The sequence below is a fragment of the Ictalurus punctatus genome, chromosome 28 (assembly GCF_001660625.3).
Source record: "Ictalurus punctatus breed USDA103 chromosome 28, Coco_2.0, whole genome shotgun sequence".
NCBI classification, from domain to species: Eukaryota; Metazoa; Chordata; class Actinopteri; order Siluriformes; family Ictaluridae; genus Ictalurus; species Ictalurus punctatus.
In genome coordinates, this window is record NC_030443.2 from 15,718,233 (window position 1) to 15,740,907 (window position 22,675).

Genomic DNA, 22,675 nt, shown 5'->3' on the forward strand with positions numbered 1-22,675 from the left:
ATTAAACTACCTATACCCGCGCTGGCATTTTTATACAAGCAACATAATGGATGTAGCGTGGGGGGAATGATTCTAACCTGCGTGGAAATTCTCAGAAGGTGCTCCAGGATAACAACAACAACAACAACACGATGTCTTTTAAAAACATGGAGTAATATTTCAGCTTGAAGTTCTTGAGTTTGGCTCATCGCAATGGAGAGGGAGCAGGCTGAACGATCCGGTAGCCGAACTTCATCCACTTCCGATTCCGATTCCGATACCGACACCCTATCCGAACCGGATTTCAGCTGCAATTCGGAAGATACTGAATCAGAACCGGAGCATTTGGAGGCGCACCGCTGTGGAGCTTTACTCACATCACACACCGCCAGTCCCGAGCGAAAAGGGAAGCAGGGCGGCGAGCAGGAATCCGAAAACGACTGCAAAGAGGAGAAAATGAGGAATAAAGATGACCACGAGAGCGACGAGGAACAAGACGAAATGGTAAACCGACCTAGAAATGAAACGGCACACTGACATGTTGAAAGTATTTTGCTCAGCGTTTCAGTGTTGATAAACTGTGAGGACAGGTGTGTTTCCGAGTGTCTCTAAATACCTGTCAGAAAATAGGTGCCTTAAGTTTTTGTGTTCAAATAGAATCTTGCATGAACTTCATAACTTGAAGTTACCTGTATTAATCGACTCCGTTAGTAATATGAATCGACACCACAATCTCTGGGAATCGACTTCACTTTTTGTAGCCTACAATATAGGAATCGACACCACCATCTATATGAATCGACACTACTATCAATATATGAATCATCTTCATTTATATGAATCGACACTACTATCAATATATGAATCATCTTCATTTATATGAATCGACACTATTGTCAATATATGAATCATCTTCATTTGTATGAATCGACACTAGTATCAATATATGAATCGACACCACCATCTATATGAATCGGCACTAATATCAATATATGAATCATCTTCATTTGTATGAATCAACACTAGTATCAATATATGAATCGACACCACTGTCAATATATAAATCAACACTACTATCAATATATGAATCAACACCACCATCTATATGAATCAAAACTACTGTCAATATATGAATCGACACCACTATCAGTATATGAGTCGACTTCACAATAAGTATCTGAATCGTCTTCACCATCTATATAAATTGTCACCACTATCAATATATGAATCATCTTCATCTATATGAATAGACACCACCATCTATATGAATCGACACCAACATCAACATACAGTCCACTCCGAAACTATTGGAATGGCAAGACTAATTAATTTGTTTGCGCTATACACCAAAGAAATTTGCATGTGAGATCAAAAGATGGATATAAGACGAGAGTTTAGGATTACAGCTTTTATTTCGTGGTATTTACATGTAGATGTGTTAAAAAAACAAAAAACAAAACATAGAACCTTTTGTATCAGACCACCCAGTTTTTAGGCGAGCAACAGTATAGGAACAGATAAGTCTTGAAGTAAATTAAAGTAAATGACAGTTAATATTTTGTTGCATATCCCTTGCTTGCAATAACTGAATCAAGCCTGTAACTCAATGACATCACCAAACTCTTGGTTTCTTCTTTTGTGAAGCCATGCCAGGTTTGTCCTGCAGCCTCATTCAGTTGTTGTTTGTTTCAGGAGGTGAAATGTGGCTCAGTTGGGTTAAGGTCTGGTGATTGATTTAGCGTGTCTAAAACATTCCACTCCCCCCCAAGCCCCCCCACCCCTGATAAAGTCCTTTGTTGATTTTGCAGTGTGTCTTGGATCATTGTCTTGCTGCATGATAAAATTCCTAACTGTAAATTGGCAGCCAGAATGTTCCTGTAAACACCCGAATTCATTCTCCTGCTTCCATCATGAGTTCAATCATCAATAAAGATTAGTGAGAATGTTCCAGAAGCAGCCATGCAAGCCCAAGCCATGACGCTACCTCCGCCATGAGCAGGTTCTTTCTTTCTCCACACTTTGGACTTTCCATCACTTTGGTAGAGGTTCATCTTAGTTCCAGAACCTTTGTGGCTCGTCTGTGTATTTCTTTGCGAATTCCAATCAGGCTTTCTGATTCTTACTGCTCATGAGTGCTTATCATCTTGTTCTACGGCCTCTATATTTCTGCTCTCGACGTCTTCTTCACACTGTGGATTGTGATACCTTCACCCCTGACCTGTGGAGGTTGTTGGCGACATCACTGAATGATTTTTTTTTCTTCACAGCTACATATAAATAGCAGGAAATAAAAGCGGATTTTGGTCTCAAAACAAAATGTCTTCAGTCTACAGCAGTCGTGTGCCGTGCTGATTTCACAAGCGCGGTTCCTCTGGCGTTTAGTAGGAGAACATTTCAGCAGTCTCAAACATCAGGGATAACAAGTCAGGTTTCAATGTCGGCTCCTAAAAACAAAAACCGACCTTTTTTCCTCCGTCAACATTTCCGACATCTTATTAAAGAGAAATCCAATGTGGAAATCCTGGAGAGAGCAAACGCTGGACTCAAGGTTTCAGGAAGCAACGCGACACACGAAGAGTCACGGCAGAGACTAGGCTGGTTATTGATCCGTGAGATCATGGACATGATGACGTCGACCGTAAATACACATTCTGGGAGTATACAAGCTATCTCCGACACTTTTACAACAACGGCCAACTCAGTGGAGTAACAAATATCTACTCTTGTTCCTTTTTTTTTAAAGAAGTTCTTTAGTTTTTAATGTAGATTAGTTCAAAAGTTTTAATACCTTTTCATGCAAAAAATATAGCCGGAAGACATTGTGTCTTTCAGAATATTACCAGAGTTCGGCTAAGTTCCTTCAATGTCTTTGCCTCTGTTGCCAGCTGTAACTTTGCCAGACTGCTTGGCCAATCTTTGCCCCTTCTTCTTGATTCATCAGTTGTAACCCAGCCAGACTCCTTCTTCTAAACAAGTCTGGAGTCTGGGAGGATCAAGGAAAAACTCACTTTCAAGCTATTGTTTAAAAATGGTCAAATAGATCTAAAGACGTTTGCACGCAACTGTGTTTATGCGTTAAAACAAGATGCAGTTTTTAAAAGAAATTCTTATTCCGACTGATGTGTTAATAACGATATCTACAGTATGACGTGATACGAGTGTGCCAGATGGAAAGGAAAGCACTGCCTATGTGTTTTAATCATTTAATTATATGTTTGTGTTTGGTGCTCGTGACAGAATGCGTTACGCATCAACGGTGACCTTATTTGTCACCGTACCAGTTTAGACTAGTTTGTTCAGTTGTACTGAGTAATTAAGATCTTAAGCACAACGCTAACGTCTGTCTGTTCAGGTGAATGCGTTGGAATTGGACTCCTCGCTCGCGCCAAATCATCCGTGAGACACGTGAACAGTCCGTTCATTTGCAACACGCGCCATACGCTGCTCGGTAAAATCAAACGGAAGTTCCCGACGTTCAGAAATGGGGTTTTGATGACGTGTCTTAAGCTCTGTTTGGAATGGATTCGTTTCACATTAGGAGGTGGGGGTGGTCATTTTTGGAAATTTTCTAGAAAGATTACACCACAATTTTTTTTTATCATCTATCTAATTGACGTATCCGTGAAGCTTCCATGATATCATATGTGGGAGAACAGGTTTTGTAGTTTTTTTCTTACAGTATAAAGATGCTCCCAGGAAGCACTCACGCTTTCCTACTCTCTCAGCAAAACCACAGTAAAATATACCATGACACTGGAGCGACGCTTTAATCGGCGAGGTTTTAGGTCACGTTATTGGATTCCTGGCACAGGAATCCAATAAGGAAGTACAGCCTGTGTACATGTTTTGGTCATGTGACTTGCACAACTTTTCAAAGCTACATACCCAACAACAACAAGCGCTTTTAATAAAGCATGAAAATGAGGTAGTATGTATGGACAACAATGAGGACATCGTGAAGACACGCCCATCTCTGTGATTCACCCAGCGATCTCTTCTTCATTACGTAACCGCACGTCGTCTGGTCACGTCTGAGTAGTACTCCAGGTTGTTTTGATCCTCCGTGATGTGATGCATCTCCATCCTAAGATCTTTTTCGATAGACTGTGAAAGTTTTATCGTTAGTGCCTTCCTTTGTGTAACTTTTTATCACATAATCTTGCATTATTCTCAGAGTATCTGGACCTTTTGAGTGCAAAAGTTTGTGTACCCTTAGGACAAAATAAAGGAGACAAAGAAATGTATTTATCTACAAAGACTCAAAAAGTCTCATCCAGAGTGTATTCATTCTCACACCGTGTAACTGGGGTAAGCTCTGCGACTAACGTGACCCTGAGCAGGATAAAGTGGTTACTGATGATGAATGAATGACATTTTATTCTTCTTCCATTATTATTACTGGAAGACGTTTATATCCTCTGAGCACCTCTTACGTGTAACATTGTCTCTGTTTCTTCTTGATGTACTGTATCTGTTATAACTCTGCTAGATGTCATACACATTTTTCCTTCTTCTTCTTCTTCTTCTTCTTCTTCTTTATTTTTGAAATTTTTTTTAAAGCAGGCTGATTGGGTGATTGGTTTCCTCTTGGAATTTTTTTTTCTGTTGCACTTTTCGATTACTGTTCAGTTGATCTTCTGTAGATGAATTTTTAAAAAGGTCCCTTTTCACCCAGAGCCCATGAGGGATACAAACTTTTGCACTTAAGTGTTTGAGCATTTAAAAAAAAAAAAAAAAAAAATTAGTTGACGCTTCAGGAAACTAAACCAGACTCTTTTTTTCTTACATTATGACCACTGTTGCATTTGTATGTAAGTGTGTGTGTGTGTGTGTGTGTGTGTGTGTGTGTGTGTATGTATATATATATATATATATATATATATATATATATATATATATACACACACATTATATATATATATATATATATATATATATATATGTGTATGTATATGTGTGTGTGTGTGTATGTGTGTATATATATATATATATATATATATATATATATATATATATATATATATATATATATATATATATATATATATATATGTATGTGTATGTATGTATGTATGTATATGTATGTATATATGTATGTGTATATATAATATTTCCTTACTGGCCTCTTTGATTGATTGGTTTTACTCTTACCTGGTGACCGGTTTTGTTTATACCATTTTAATGATGCTTTGCTAATTCTGTGTACAATTTACTTGGTTTTACACTCAACCGTCTCGCAAGACAGTGGATTTTTACATATTAATTCTAGATAGATAATTTTTTAAATCGGTGAATTATTGTACGAATTGAGTATATATTTGGGGGGTGGGGGAAGGTAACATTTAATTCCCTACATACAAAATCCGTTTAAATGTCATAGAATCAGGTGGCGCGACCGCATGAGGTGTAACACCAGTGTAACATCTCTCTCCTTTCCGCCGTGGGATTTAAATATGTATATCCATTAGAAAAGAACCAACGGGTTAAACACTGTACTGAGTTATAATGTCAAACTATACCCAAAAAAAAAAAATCAGTAACATAATTATACATGTTCATCAATTCGGATGAATTCTTTCTTGATCGCAGTTTCCGAATGAATGGTTTATATAGCGAGTACGTATCCTAAACTTCAAAGTCTGTAGACGATCTTCATTTATATGCACGTTCCATGCATTCATGCAATCCAAAGTTACGCTCGTACTATATAGGAGTGACGTTTGGCACCGGTGTTCCGGTAACAACAGGAAGCACGTACGACTTTTTCATCGCACTTCCGTCACGGCAAAACATCGTCCGATTGTGATTACTTTACACGGACGGCGAGGAGATGAGTTTGTGACCACCGCAGAGTTGCTCACCATGCCATATTTTCCTGAGATTCAGGCACGAGGATGCTCTGCTTGATGAAAATAGCACAAAATGCACATTATCTATCTAAGAATTTATTTATCTTCGAATGTGAGCAACGTAGAAGGTCACGCACCGGTTTTGAACCTTTTTTGTTTTGCCACATGAAACATTTTCGTCCTGTGTCTGCCTCAGAACGGAAGTCGGATGCCCGTCATCGGACACGAAGGTTTACACGTCGAGATAGGAGTTTAATTGAGATCGGCCTCAGTTTGTTCACCCTTTTCAGGTCTACTGAGGCGTATGCACGAAGCTTTATTATTGTGATGGAGCGCTCGGTCAGATTATTAACAGATTACCAGGCTACACGTAAACATAGCTGTAGTGATCATGTCGCGTTACTATTTGCCTATTGATACGCTGATGTTTTTCTAGAGCTGGTTATTTCCCATGCAGTGACTTCCTTAAACAACGGGTAGACTTTCGTCCTCCGACCGCCTTTATGTGAGTTCGTTGGTCCTGTTTTTAAATAGTTCCCCCTCACTATTTTTCCTCTTCTCCCTCCTGAATGGTGATCTAAATAAGAGAGGACATTGTTGCACCGAGCAGAGACACTGCTTCTTTTTCCTTCCTTGAGCTTTGCTGAAGTGATTGTTTGACATCATTAGCAGGACTTTCGTAGTGGATTTTAAGGCATCTGTTTCCACCCAATGATGTACTTTATAAATGGTGAGGTATATGGATGAGTAGTGTTGTGATGATGCCAAAGCTTTGTCTTTAATACTGATTTTGTACTGTAATACCGGCACTAAAGTGTCACTTGGAATTTGTCATTTAAAAAAAACAAACAAACAACTGAATAAAAATTATAATTAAAAATCGCGCTTGAAAAGTCGTGATTTGATCAACAATTAGATTGTAATTCAAATTTGTATTTGTAATAAAAAATAGATTATGTAATGAAAATATATGTAGGGAATATAATGTATAAAATAGGGTATATAATGGGGGGAAAAAATAGCAAAAACGTTTAAACGACAATAAAGTAACTGGAATTTTTTGCACTTTATTTTTGTCGAATTGCAAAAACAATGTAAACGCATAAATAACGTTGTAGCTAAAGTAATATTCGAATAATAATGCAAAATAATATAAAAATGTAAATATTTAAAATTAGTCATTCAAAACGATATTTTTGGTGTTTTGCAAAATGAGAGTCTCAAAGAATGTCAATTTAATTTGAGTTCGGTTTTGATTCTGGTTGAGAAATGACAAATATAAAAAATACAAAATACAGAAATGTGAATTGCAATATAACAATTGTACATTTAAAAATGGTAAAAAAAAAAAAAATTATTACATTTTTCTTTTTTTATTCGAAACATTAAAAAAGAATCTCAAATTAAACTGAAAAATACAAAAATTGCATTTGAAAATTGTATTTTGTTATTAGAAAAAAAAAAACATTTGGAATGCCAGTAACCAGTAAAATTAAAGATATGAATGAATGAATGAATAAATAAATAAATAAATAAATAGAGTAGTATCATTATCTTTTTCCTAATTGGATTAAATATAGTCCCAGCATGAAAACCCTTTATTCCCAGTTTCAGTATACAAATATCAACATACATATTAAGTATTCATGCTAGATTATCCATCCAGTAAATCTCACTGTATTTAAAGATCATGACCTCTTTAATATTCCAGATTCGGTTAGATCATGATACCAGGGCTCATGTCAGGCTGCAGTACTGTGCCTATTAGCCTGTTCGGTTTTCTAAAGCTTGGCAACAAAGACCCTGTTTCCATCTTTATAAATAAACCAGCTTGAATTTTCTCATTGCTGTTTACTGTGAAGAGATTCTGCTCTTTCGGTGTACGGCTTGCATGCTAAGAGGATTCATCCCTAATCTCCTTACAGCGCTTCATCGTCCGCTGGGGTGGTCATTCCCAGCATGACGTGCGCTTTTGATCTTTCAGTCTGTGCATTTGAAACCAATGGTGTGCATCGCGCTCGGTCTTAAAGGAGACCCCGAGGAAGAATTTGCCAGGTAAGAAAACGTGAAATCGGTCGGTGTTTGCGTTCTGTATTTAAACTTCGCTGTGATTTTTAGACGCGCGGTTATCTGATAAAGTCCGACTGTTCACCTAGGGCTGGGGATATGACAGAAATATCATATCACGATACTCGAGGACATTTTTCTAGGACACACGACGCGTAACACGATACGTAGTATAGCTGATAAACTGTCCACAAAACAGTAGTAATATAAATAAATTTGAAAGAAAAAAAACACACAAAACGTTAAACCGGGTTTGACGATACTTCTCTTTAATGCCTACAAACTCCAAGGAGACGAAGTTTTTCAAAGCATCACGTCAAATCAACGACATCCGTTCGGTACCATTTCATTTGTAATTATCGAAAACGTAAAAGATACATCAACGTACCAGCGATGTTTCAGAAAAAAAGTGTATCGCGAAATCATTGATCACGATATCGATATATATCGCCCGGCCCTACGTTAACATGAGGCGCGCGTGAGGGTTTTTCCCCTATAGCGGCGAATCCCAACGTGTTTTATTCTTCTCATACCACAGCAATTTGCCGGCTCTAGTTATCTATTAATTAAAGAACATAATTTCCTACGTTTTTATTTACGTTCGATGTTGTGCATAGTCCTGGATTAGTTGTACTGATGTATTTTGTGTCGCCGCCTATGGCTTTTTTCTTTTTTCTTAAAAAAAAAAAAAAAAAAAAAATCAGTTTCTACATGCCTGTCGAAATACATTGAAGGAAGGAAGTAAAGGAAACAAAAAGAAAACGCTAAACTACTGATTTACAATTTAGCGATCCTTACGCTTGCCCATTTTTCCTGCTTCCAACACATCAACTTCAAGAAGTGACCGTTCACTTCCCGCCTAATATATTCCACCCCTCGACAGGTGTTAATGTAGCAAGATATTCAATGTTCTTCACCTCACCGGTCAGCGGTTTGAATGTTCTGGCTGATATCGGTGCCAGTGGCCCTAAGGCACCTAAATGGAAAAACTATTTAAATATCTCACGGCGTTAATATTTTCCGTGATTTGTTTTCGTATCGGGGAAATATTAACTTTGGCTCGCGCTTCTGACTTTTGTCAGGCGATACACGCAAAAAAGGAAAAGCATGCGAAAAGGGATTTTCTCCCCAGGCTTTGCGTCAAGATTTATCTCACAGATAAGGAATGCATATCTGATATTGTGCTCGTGGTCACACGGAGCCAGGGCACACAGGAAGCTTGGTCTCTCATGAGGGTTTGTTGAGCTGTAGGAGCTGTCAGTGTTGAGCTCCGTTCATGCTGTAGGTCACAGGAGATGGGAGATGGGGTTGAGTTCATCAGTGGAGCTCTGTAATTTGAACTGCTGTGACCTTTAGAGGAGCGAGATTTAGCTGGGAACGGAGCGGAGGTGATGGATGAGGTCACCCAGATGTCTGCGACGGTCCCCTCCGTCAGAGTCATTGTCGCTCCAGAACAGAGACGTGAACATAAAATGCAGACGTTTTCCCTGTTTGTAGTCGTTGGTGTTGCATTTTTCAGACGTTACTGAAGTAAAGATCGATAAATCGCACAATGATGGTTCTATTTGTTTATGTAGGTTTAAAATAATGTTTAACTCGGAGCCGTTGACGTTTAAACCTAATGAATTGCTGAATAGTCAACAACCCTTTTCAGGAGAAAGTAGCTAATGCATACTTAAATAGTCGCTAGAAGTTGCCAGATGAAGTCATTGGCGAATTAGCATATTCATTGGATCATCTCGGGTCATTTGCATACCAAAACAGGAGGTTTTTTTTTAAAGACACTTAGAAGAGCCTAGAGGTTTATCAGAATAGAAAATAATAGATTATAACATTTCTTACAGAAAGAAATGTTTTGTTCTAGTAAGAAAAAGTATTTGGAACAACAGGGATCAGTGATTGGTCATTGGGGAAAAACGGTGATCAGTGATTGGTCATTTGGGGGAAAAAATGGTGATTGGTCATTGGGTAAAAACGGTGATCAGTGATTGGTCGTTGGGAACAATGGTGATCAGTGATTGGTCATTGGGAATAGTGGTGATCAGTGATTGGTCGTTGGGGAAAAACGGTGATCAGTGATTGGTCGTTGGGGAAAAACGGTGATCAGTGATTGGTCGTTGGGAACAATTGTGATCAGTGATTGGTCGTTGGGAACAGTGGTGATCAGTGATTGGTCGTTGGGAACAGTGGTGATCAGTGATTGGTCGTTGAGAAGAGTGGTGATCAGTGATTGGTCGTTGAGAACAGTGGTGATCAGTGATTGGTCGTTGGGAACAGTGGTGTCAGTGATTGGTCGTTGGGAACAGTGGTGTCAGTGATTGGTCGTTGGGAACAGTGGTGATCAGTGATTGGTCGTTGGGAACAGTGGTGATCAGTGATTGGCCGTTGGGAACAGTGGTGATCAGTGATTGGCCGTTGGGAACAGTGGTGATCAGTGATTGGTCGTTGGGAACAGTGGTGATCAGTGATTGGTCGTTGGGAACAGTGGTGATCAGTGATTGGTCGTTGGGAACAGTGGTGATCAGTGATTGGTCGTTGGGAACAGTGGTGATCAGTGATTGGTCGTTGAGAACAGTGGTGTCAGTGATTGGTCGTTGGGAACAGTGGTGATCAGTGATTGGTCGTTGGGAACAGTGGTGATCAGTGATTTGGTCGTTGGGAACAGTGGTGATCAGTGATTGGTTTTTGGAAACTTTCACTTATGCAAGTGCAACTCAGGAGTTTACACATTTGTGGTGAGTCGACTGAACCTGCTCTCTCAACTCGTATAACCAGCAGCTGTGATTCGAGCTGGAGAGCTATATCGAGTTCTGGACAGTCACTTGTGTCTGTTCAAAATGTCAAACATTTGCCACTAAACTATTTTAGTTGCTAAAGGGGTCTAAAAAGTCACCAAATCTAACGACAAGGTCACTAAGTTGGCAGCACTGCAGTACCGTGATGTGGCTTTTTCATAGCCAGATAATCATAATCTGTAATTAGTTACACTGTTACAGTTCTCTGTACCTGAACTACCTCTTTAAGTAAAACACTTTGTTTTAAATTAATTAATTAATCAAATAATTAATTAATTTGGCTGAAGACTGAAGTGGTTTGTAGTAAAAGGATCTGTGTTTGAATTTGTGTGGAGACGTTCTGTGGTCAACACGTTGAAAAGTTAAAACAATGCCCTGCTGTTGAATGGTTTCCTAAAAGAGTGATGGGCAGGCTTTTCCTGCAGACCTTCAAAAGTAAAAGCAGTAAAAGCAGCCAGGGGCTGTTTTATGTGTAGCTGAATCAACAGTCTAAACGTCACTTTGGCTCCAGGGCCATTCTTTTGACCTTTTTGTAAAAAAGCAAAAAAAAGCCCGATTTGTTCCTTTAGTGCCTCAACTATAGATTTGTTCAGCTCGGTAGTAGAAACTGGAGTATCAGGATCAGGCAAAATTATTATTCAAGTTTCTAAAGGCAGTATTTGTGTCTTAATGTCATGTAGCGTGAGCCTTCTTCACATTCCATGTGTGAAAGTTAAAAGAAAAAGTGGTGAAGCAGGTTTTTATTTTCATGCACCAAAGATCTGGAACACAATTCCAATAAACATTCTTCAGCCTCTGGTATATATCACGGATATATATAATATATAATTTCAGAAATATTTCATACATATTCATAAATTCTGGCAGTTATAATGAGGGTAAAGAAGGTGGAGATGGTTATTTTTAGTCTCGGGGTATGGCGGGTAGGGGGGGGGGGGGGGGGGGGGGGGGACGACCTAGTTTTAATGTTTTTTACTGGTTAAAATTGACCGGTTCATGGATACTTTAGCCGACCTATAAGCACAAGAATAATTTTGTCATTGAACATGCCTTATGTGTCTGTGTGGAAATGTTGGCACAGCAGGGACAGTGTTTAGGCTAACATTTAATTAATAACTTTTGTGAACTGTTCTATATCAAATGTTGACTGTTGAGGATTAACAGCAGCCCTTTCTCGAGCCAGTACTTCTGTCGCTTAGCTTCCGTTGCTTATGTTTAGCGAGCGACTAATTTGATTACTAGTAAGTAATTACCAAAAATGCAAAAATGGCTTATTTACTATTCAAACTTTTCGATTTGAATATCCAAGTTAAATTGACCCGTGCTTGCTAGGTTTATGCTCGAATCCCTCAGATCTGAATTTTACTGCGTTGATGTCTGCTAACGAACGACTCGCAGCTTCTTTCTCTCATGTTATCACACCGTCTCTCATGCCGAGGCTATTTTTGATGCGATATTTACGCACATGAAGATGACGGGTGCATGGGTGTCAGCTGAATGATTTCTGGCTGAGGCGGAGGAGTGAAACACCTTGTAGTCTGGAAGCGTTGAGGTGTTGATAACTGCTTAGCGTAACATGCTAATTGTAGTTAAGTCATGTCCAAACGTAGGGTGTTGAGTTATAAGGGTGACTATTGTTTAAAACATTACTGACTCTGTGATGTTCACTATGAAAACAGAACTAGCGCTATACCCTTATTAATCATTAAACATGACACCAGTGTTCTTGATATCAGTATGGTTGTAAATTATGACCATCACCGGGAGTGAAAACGTCAACACAGGTACAAGGTTGTAGATGTACGAGCAACGCTTGTCCACAGCTGTTTGAAAGAGTTCTGCTACGTTAGCATGCAGACGGATTTGATGTTCAGCTCCAAGATGAATCTTACATAATCTACCTTTAAAACCAAAAAAAAAACATTTCTTCCTTTTGACCTGAATTTCTATTTTCAAATGAAAACATTTAAACGTCCTTGCTACACTTTTTAATATGATCCGTTACTGCTAACCAGTAAAAATGTGGGTCCTGGTACATGAGAATAAAATGTTAAAGCAGCCTTTCAGAAACAAAACAATTCGAAATAACATGAATAATTCGGACGAGCCTTTCACTCGGGACGATCACGCACAGGTTGGGCATGATTGAGCTTTTTTTAAATAAAGAAAGAAATATAAATGATATAAAATGGCTTACATAACACTGCACTTAATCGAAGCGCAAAATGCATTACCGTAATTGCACTCGTGCTTTTAAGGTGAGATTTGTTTATCGTATTGCGCTGACATTCAGAGCCGAACGAGAGCTTTTGTTTTGCTGACAAATTCATAGCGAAGATGATAACAACGTTTGGTTTGTATAATGCCCTTCTTATGCGCAAGGTCACTTCAGAAGTCAACATAAAGTAAACACACAGACACATGCTCTTGTCGGCAAGGTCATTGCTGCACACGGTCCTTTTGATTGTGTGTTGTTCTTGCCTGTTGTATGATTCGTCTCATGAGCCGGACATCTAGCTTGATCTAGGAAGCATCACGTTACCATCTTACTATGTTATTTTACTATGTAGATCTTTCAAATCAGGAGTACGTTCTGAAAATAAAACAAATAGATGGTATACAGAGCAGTATATAAGAGCAGATGTTGAAAGTCTGTTGCATGTGAAGATGGATGGAGATGACGACCTCCCGAGATGATGGTACATGATGTAATGGAAGAGAGAGGTGTTTATAAAAGGTGCTGCCATCGTGGCAGGGAGATGCATTAAAGGCTTTGGCTGTTCCAGTGGTGTGAGTGTGAGTGGATAGTCCTGTGTTTAAGGATGACATTCGAGTGTGGAATTACACCGTGTCTGTAGAGTATAGGTTCTTCATCATTGGGAGTGACTCTGTATGCTTCCAGTTTGCAGGGTTGACATCTGAAATGCCAGATTCCTCTCCAGAGAAGTTTTATTATTTTCACCAAATTTTTTTTTTTTTTTTTTTTTAAATCTTACATAATTACAAAGTTTACATTTTTCCGGAGTTCACTTTAATTTACATGAATGATCTCGAGTGATTTGGAGGTGATTTTTACATTTGATATTTTCCTCCAACCGAAAACGGCTTTACTGTAAATTGACCGTCCATCAGTGTGAACTCTAAGCATGAAAGGGTTAATGCTACTTATCACTTACGTTATAGCAGCCATAAACAGTCGTTCTCTCACCGGTCTGTCTTTTTTCCCCTCACTTTTGAAGTTAATAAGCCACAAAAAAGCATTTTGTCACGTCACAGAGGAACACGTTCTGTTTTAAAGCGCTGATCCTGGAAACCCCTTCCCTAAATGTTAAATAAATCGTTCTAGATTTGGAGTTAGGGTTGCCAGATCACATTTTAAACATTTGTTTCAAATGACTGTATTATTTGGTTTAACACGATTCAGTCCATACAGGATTTCACAAGGTTTTTTTTATTTTTATTTTTTTATGTGATTGTAGAAATTTCATTTCTAGGAATAGTTCGTTACACTGCAGCTGTTACTACACTTACTGTGGGCTGTCAGTCCGACTGTGCGTTACCTTGGCAACATGCAACGCTCTATCCAGCCGTGGCTTCTTTGGGAACTATTTTCATTGACGTAGCAAAAGGAAACAAAATATTTGGCCATATCGTGTCTGAAATATCAGTTCCTCGATATTAATTGGATGTTTATAGATCTGTCGTGTGGAAGCAGCATCACCCTCGCAGTCATGCTGCTGTAGTGGAGATCAGCACGATGTCAGTGATTACCTGCAGCACTCACGATAACGGCACTCATGCTTGTGTGATATTGCTTATGTTTCTGACATACATTCATCCCTTATGAATTATCCTTTACTGTAGATAACATACAGTGCCCTCCACTAAAATTTATATTTATACCCCTGTGAAACAGGAAGTTATGGTTGAACAATTTCCTGTTCCTAGTCACTTAGGTGTGCTAAAAAATGTTTAAAATATCAATGGGAATATACTTCAAATATATTTTTCCCCCATATGAATTCATAGGGGTGCCAATAATTGTTGCACACCATTATTTAGCAGAGATTATTATTTATTTATTTATTTATTTTTTTTGGATAAACCTGTTGTGTTTGCAGTTGTTTGATATCCATGAGAGCAGAGTATTTTTGTGTATTTTTTTGGTTAAACAAGCAAGGCAATTTTTCACAGCCGTCTTTGCTCATATTGACCAAGGGTGCCAATATTAGTGGAGGGCACGGCATCAGATGTCGGATAATTTTCTATAAAAGCAGCTCTAAAAAAAAACATTACAAATAGAATTTGTAATGGTTATAATGGGAATTATATTGGTTTTAATGGCAAACTGTAATGATCCCTCTGTTGGAAATTCGTTGTCTTCTATTGGTGGCATGTTATGTCTAGTGGATATCATTAAGGACCAGTAATAGTAATGGTTTTAATGGTTTAGCTGATGGTTTGTAATGGTATTTGTAGTAGAAACCATTTAGAATTTGTGTGATGGTTTCTATTGTTTTTGTCTTCAGCAGGACTGTTGTTGAAAATACTCATCTCACGCTAACCCCACATCATGACCTTGATTTATTTTCTTAACACCACACCCCTGCAGTGTTTTCTTCTTTGTGTATTGTTTGTGCGGCACTACAGTACGTATGTCGTGTGTAGTGATCTGTGGGGTTTTTTTTTTTTTTTGGTGCTTTTTTCCAGCTCCGATCCTTAGCATTCACTCCGAGTGATTGATTTCCATTTTGTACATCTGCAATCCTCTAATAGACGTCGGCTCTCTCTATTTCCTGCCCTGGTTAATTATGTAACAGCTTGTACCATCAGCTTTCAGATACATCTGCTGAAGTTCAGTTCTTATGGATAAAAATGCTTCTCCAATCTCTCCAATGCTTCTCCAATCTCCAGATGGAAGGGTTGAGTGTATCGCATCATTTTTGTTCATTAGCCATCTGTTAATAGACTCTTACAAAGAAGAAAGATCCAGTTTTGTAAACTCGTACTGTTATTCCCTGAAGTACTGCCCCAGGCAAAAATGATGGAATCACCACACTTCCCATGAAGCCGCTATACCGCTGTATACATTAGCTTCATGGATGATGCTCACTTTTAAACGTTCTTCCTTGTCTGAACGATTATTTGTTGTTACTTCGGTTACCGTTGGTAAAATGACCGTCGAAGCCGGACCACGTTCCCTGCAGACGAAGCATTCATTCTCCGACCGATTAACGTGTGGCGTGACAGGAGCTGAAACAGTGGGGCTCCGAATCCTGGCAGCACTTTGATGATGAAAGCATTAGCTCCGAGTGGAACAGATTTGTTAGTGGAAAGTTGGCACCGAGGTGCATTATTTCCTCTTTCCATCTTTTAAAAAAAAAAAAAAGAAATCCAGCAGCTGGTTCACACCTTGACCCGCTTTCCTGAAGTCTTTAGCGAACCGATTTGTGGCCGAATCGTCAACGTCGCTGCACGACCGAAAACAAAATACACATTTTTATTTGCGTTTTAGTGTTTGTCAGGGTTACGTAATGGCTTTTTAAAAAGATTTTTATTCATAGATCATATGTGTACTTTGTTTTCTTGTAGGAAGTGAGTTTTTGATGATTTCGCGTGGTTTAGTCGTGCGTTCTGGTCAGTTAGGGTTCAGTATTGTGGACCTTCAGTGAAAATTACAGTTGTGTGAAATCGCGAGAAAGGAGTATTTTATCGGTTTGATCTTTTTGTTTTTGTCTTTGTAACTACCTTCATCTGATTCTATATCCTCTGGGAAGCTTTTGGAGCTTCTCCTCTCATTCCTTCCTAGAACTGTTTTAACTCAGATGTCATATACATTCGAGGTCATAAGTTCGAAGACGGCTTTGGCTGGAGGAGCATTGGGATGATGTCACATGACGCATCTTAGACCAAAAATTAAAAAGACACTGTCTGCCTGTCAACATAGATTTATTTGGCAAACAAAACGTTAATCAAGTAAATGCACCCAAGAGTTATTTATTTATTTATTTCTGAACTTAAAGCCCATTTTAGTCATTTATCTGTTTGTCCATTTGAACATTAGATTCCGGTTGGCGTTATTTACAGGCGTAATAACGGTGATAATGGTGGGTTATGGTTAACAAACTTAGAAATTGATCAAATCACAAAAGCACACACCACCAGGCTATGCTTCATGGACCTCTGGCGGTCCCTGGTTTGAGAGAGTCATTTGAATGTAGGAAACTTCCGCTCGGCGGAAAAAAAAAGTTTAAAAAAAAAGTTAAACCCCCCCCCCCCCCCCCAATACAATTGGTTAAAATCATATTCTCAACAAACTTCATTTGAATCCCCTGAAGGGGAAACGGCAAGGGCAAGTTAATGACAGCGAGTTGAGAAGAGCACTGAAAGACTTTTGGGTGTTCCCTGTTCCAGTCGTGTTTACGCTCGTCTGGTGGAAGCGTTTCCGTTACTGTTATCCCACTGAGAGTCTTTTCTCATCAGGACATGGGCTCCTTTCAACTTGTCCAAACAATACGATTAATAATGGGCTGTTATGTCGCATCATGTGGAGCTGCATCGGGGACGTTGACAATAGGAGAGTTGTTCTGGCCCGGAGGCAAATTTGCTTTGATTTCAAATTGAAAGGGTTTTTCCTTCTATTGTGGAGCTTTACGCCTTGACGTTGTGCGTGCGTGTAGATGTTCGAACCGAGTGCTGAAATGTGACATTCGGAAAGTTGTATTCTCAGAAAAATAAATGAGACGGAGATTTTTTTTTTTTTTTTTTTTTTGCCTGAATTGCTTTTTTTTTTTTTGTGTGTGTGTGTGTCTAGAATCAAGATGTCTTTTTGTAGACATGTACAACCAGGGCTGGCTAGGATAAATGGGCTAGCATGGTTTTGCCCTTTCTTTCTTTCAAGGAAAAAAAACAACAACATAAAACAAGGCTCAATTTTTGGCATCAACATCGTCTCATTTGCTGTTTAAAAAAGGTTTACAGTGGATTATATTTGACTTTTGTTGACACGAGAACAACAGCACCACCTGTGGTTGTAAGTTGTAAGTAAAATTATATGAAGTGAGGCTGATTTCTTTCTAACCCAGACTGTAGATTCACGCAGCACATCATTGGCAGTTGTGCCAGTGAAATACCATCTAGAGTTTATTTGAATTAGGTCGTATTTATTTAAGCCTGTTTTGTTGACACTGCCAAAACACGTCACATAAAAAAAAAAGAAATCATACATTTCGAGGCTTGTCTGCTCATCTTCACCTTGCGATCTTCTAATTCTTTCCCAGTCATGCTCTTGGTTTTGTACGCTAGTAGCTGAATGTATTCAGAAGTTTACAGGAACATATTGTCTGCCAATTTACAGAGAACTGCATCCAAATTAATCATGCAGCCAGACATCGTTCCAAAACACACTGCCAACTCAACAAAGGAGTTTATCAGGGGGGAAAGTGGAAGGTTTGAGACTGGCCAAGTCAATCACCAGAGCTTAACCCAACTGAGCAGCATTTCACCTCCTGAAGAGGAGACTGTAGGGAGAAACCCCCGGAAACAAACAACTGAAAGAGGCTGCAGTAAAAGTCTCGAAAAGCTACACGTTGTGTATGAAGAAACCAACAATTTGTTGATGTGATCGAGTCGCAGACTCGATGCAGTTATTGCAAGCAAGGGCTATGCGACCAAATAGTAACTGTCATTAACTTCAATTTACTTCAAGACTTTTCTGTTCCTATACTTTTGCTCATCTAAAAATCAGGTGGTCTGATTCAGAAGGTTTTATGTTTTATAATACTTCTCATTAAGTCTCCTTTGCTGCTCGTAGGTCACGTAGCAGCTTCAGTACTTCAGTGTGGCAAAAAAAAATAAAATTATGAACAAGAAGTTTTTAGGGAGCGCTTTTTAACGAGATCAGAGCCAGGAATTTATTCAATAATGTAACGAAGGCGTATCCGGGTAGAAAAATCAACAAAAAAAAATACATGTAATCCCTTTTGTATTAGCTTTAGAACACAGTGCGATGAGTGTCATGTGAGGAAGTCTCCACCCTATGTACACTCAAGTCCTATTATGTTACAAGTAATATCTCCAACAACATTTTAAACACCACTGTTGTCCGTCATATTATTACTGATATTGACACTATATACCTTACACTCCATGTTCTCTTTTCCATCCTCCAGCTGGATAACATCCTGTCTCCACCCCCACTGCCTTTCTGCAAGACGAGTAACCCCGAGGTGTGCACTAGCTCCAGCCTGGCGCTCAAATTCACCCGTCAGCTGAGTGACGACGGGAGACAGCTCCGTCGAGGGAGTCTGGGTGGAGCGCTAACCGGTAAATGCACGACTGTTACTCAGTGTGTTACGCAAATCAGACTAGTGTAGGATTTTCACAGTTTCATCCGTAAATGGTATGAACCACAATATTTATATATATATATATATATATATATATATATATATATATATATATATATATATATATATATATATATACACACACACACACACACACACACACACACACACACACACACACACACACACACACACAGTCTTATTTGTGTGGCATCGATTTTGGTTTTAAATCTCAGCCTGTTCAAACCTGTATTGCCTTCAGCTGAAACATTGCCTGTGTGAGAGAGAGAGAGAGAGAGACGCACACACACAGAAAGGGAGAGAGAGACACACAGAATGAGAGAGAGATACACAGAGAGAGAGAGACACACACACACAGAAAGAGAGAGGGAGATACACACAGAGACACACACACGCACACAGAAGGAGAGAGAGAGATACACACAGAGACACACACACACACAGAGGAAGACACACAGACACACACACAGAGAGGAAGACACACAGACACACACGCACAGAAAGAGAGAGAGAGATACACACAGAGACACACACACACACAGAGGAAGACACACAGACACACACACAGAGAGGAAGACACACAGACACACACACACAGAAAGAGAGAGAGAGATACACACAGAGACACACACACACACAGAGGAAGACACACAGACACACACACAGAGGAAGACACACAGACACACACGCACAGAAAGAGAGAGAGAGACACACACACAGAAAGAGAGAGAGAGATACACACAGAGACACACACACACAGAGAGGAAGACACACAGGCACACACAGAGAGGAAGACACACACGCACAGAAAGAGAGAGAGAGACACACAGAAAGGGAGAGAGAGACACGCACACAGAAAGAGAGAGAGAGAGACATGCACACAGAAAGAGAGACACACACAGAAAGAGAGAGACACACACAGAAAGAGAGAGAGACACACACACAGAAAGAGAGAGACACACACAGAAAGAGAGAGACACACACACAGAAAGAGAGAGAGAGACACACACAGAGACAGAGCGAGAGAGAGAGAGAGAGATGATTAATAGATATTTCACACTACTTTGACAAATGTCTGTGAGGAAACCCCTTCACACACAGCTTTCCTTCCTTATATCCTGTTTTCACCCTATTACCTATATGGGTAGCCACACACACACACACACACACACACACACACACACACACACCCAACACATACTGTAAGATACTGTGCCCCAAAGCTGTTTCAGAGTTTTCTTTAATTATCTGTAATTTCCCTTTTGTGAAAAACAGTATATCAATGAGCGCCGTGTTCATAATGTCAGCATGACTTTTATTGTTCTTGTTGTTGTTGCTGTTTTTTTTTAGCTGTAAATGTTGCATCTGTGCCAGTTTCTCTTTGGCTGTAGTACAAGAGATACAATGTGTTAAACACATTTCAGGAAGGTGTAGCCATGATCCGTATTAATCAGTGTATCAACACACAAACATGAGCTGCGTTTTATTAATAGCACTCCACTGAAGTGTACAGAGCCCCCCTAGTGTCGGGTAAGAAAAAAAAATACAGCCATGTGTAATCCGTGCCCTCACATTTGTAATCCGTGCCCTCAGATTTGTAATCCGTGCCCTCACATTTGTAATCCGTGTGCACCGCGTTAAAATTGGGTTTATATTGGACATTCGCTGTACATTTGACCTTCTCTTTTCTGTTTCTCGACAAATAAACACACAAAAAGGACATAATGTGTATTGTCTTAATAATGTGTATTGAGTGGACATAGAACCAATACAACTGAATATATTTTTAAATTTTCTCCCGTTAAAGCCTATGGAAGCCAATCTTTGGGAAACGTAGGTCATTAGCGCTTTGTAGTAATGGAGTCTGTAAGGGACCGTCTAAAAAGTGCATGACCTGGCCAACTGTGTACAGATTACAAATCTGAGGGTACGGATTACAAATCTGATGGTATGGTTTACAAAATTGAGGGCACGGATTACAAATCTGAGGGCACGGTTTACACATGGCTGTATTTTTTATTTTTTTTCTTACCTGACACTAGGGGGGCTCCGTAGAAGTGTGCTAGTTGCTAGGAAGAAAATGGTGCTTTACTCAGGTTGAGAGGCCAAACAGGTGCTGATTGATATGTAAAAACGGTCAAACGGCAGGACGACACTCGTTTAAGATGCACTTGTGGAGGGGATTGAATAAATCGCGTATAAAGGGGAAAACATCATCATTTAAAGCATGTTTTGTATGGTGAATGTTTGTTATGGAGGGACATAAATTCAGTTAATTTGAATAATATTAAGATTCAGATGTAAATTCAACCCTAGTCTGAATAAATGAGTGTGGAAAAGTGTCATTGCAGTTAGCATTAAAGCTAATGGCTACCGGTTTGCAGCAATATGATAGTTAGGCTAATGTTTGGTAGCTTGCTAGCAAACTTGTCTACTGGTTGACAATTTAATTTCTAGCTGAATCTTAGCTAGCTTGCTAGCAAATCTGCTTAATAGTTGACACAATTTAAGCTCTAGCGTAATGTTATCTAGCAAGCAAACTTTCCTAGTAGTAGATATAATTCAGTCTCTTGCCTAATGTTAGCTAGCTAACTAGCAACCTTGTGTAACGGTTGACACAATTTAATCTCCAGCCTAATATTAGTTACCTAGCAACCTTACCTACAAGTAGACATAATTCAGTCTCTTGCCTAATGTTGGCTAGCTAGCTAGCAACCTTTCTATTAGTTAACATTAATTTAATCTCTATCCTAATGTTAGCTAGCAGCCCTCAGTGATTTTATTTATTTATTTATTTATTTATTTATAAAAAAAACAAAAAAAACCCTCCCTCAGAAAGTCTGGATTCTGTAGAAGTCCTGTCTTGTTCTTTTTAAGTGGATTGTGTCATGAGTTTGAGGCACATTGACTTTTTAACCTTGTTAACTAACAGCCTCCAGAAGATTAAGCATGAAAATCTTTTTTTAGCTCATGTTTATGACTTCTGTTGAAGGGCCACTAGCCTCAAACGTCCTCCATGACTCGCTGTGTAATGCTAGTGTTGATATTGTTTTTTTTTTTTTTTTTAGGGAAGTACCTGTTGCCGTACATGTCGGCTCAGCAGGCGTGGCCCACCTCGGGGACGGAGAGCTCCAACCTGGTGCGCATGCGCTCCCAAAGCTTCGGCAAGTCAGCTCCGTCCCTCACCGCCAGTCTGGTATGTTTCAAAACACTTTAGCTTTTGATTTTTCTTCAGAAAACTCTTTTTCTACCCAGTAGATTGTATGGTTAGTCACAAGGAGGTGCTGTTGTCTAAACTCTGAACAATGCAGCATTGTGTGCTCCACTTTGTCACTTCTTTTTTTTTTTTTTTTTTTTTTTTTTTTTTTTTTTTTTTTTTTTTGGGATGGATGGACTCGCTGCTGTGATGGAAAACAAGGTGTTCTTTCACTACGATACAATGAACACATGGGATGCTGCTGAAACCGTATTCATCTGTCGATAACGCGGACATTTCGGCCCGTCTCTAAATCGAGAACCATGTCGCAAACGAGGCAGAGAAAGAAAACAGAAATATCTGAATAACGCAGACTGATCTTAAGAGGTGGTCTAGTCATTTCCATTACCATCAACTCAA

The 22,675-nt window shown here is 39.2% G+C and overlaps 1 protein-coding gene across 6 annotated transcripts in view; it reads left to right on the plus strand.

The window, feature by feature from the left end:
* mast4 (microtubule associated serine/threonine kinase family member 4) overlaps positions 1 to 22,675 on the plus strand; it is a 97,887-nt gene continuing 75,212 nt past the window's right edge. For 3 of the 6 annotated variants that reach the window (XM_053676808.1, XM_053676809.1, XM_053676810.1), the window contains exons 1-3: positions 1 to 483; positions 18,862 to 19,015; positions 22,128 to 22,255. In XM_053676808.1, the coding sequence (XP_053532783.1) occupies positions 193 to 483; positions 18,862 to 19,015; positions 22,128 to 22,255 (573 nt within the window). In that variant the 5' untranslated portion in view covers positions 1 to 192. The remainder of the gene's footprint in view (positions 484 to 18,861; positions 19,016 to 22,127; positions 22,256 to 22,675) is intronic. The other 3 variants (XM_047152015.2, XM_017460100.3, XM_053676812.1) reach the window with 1 other exon arrangement.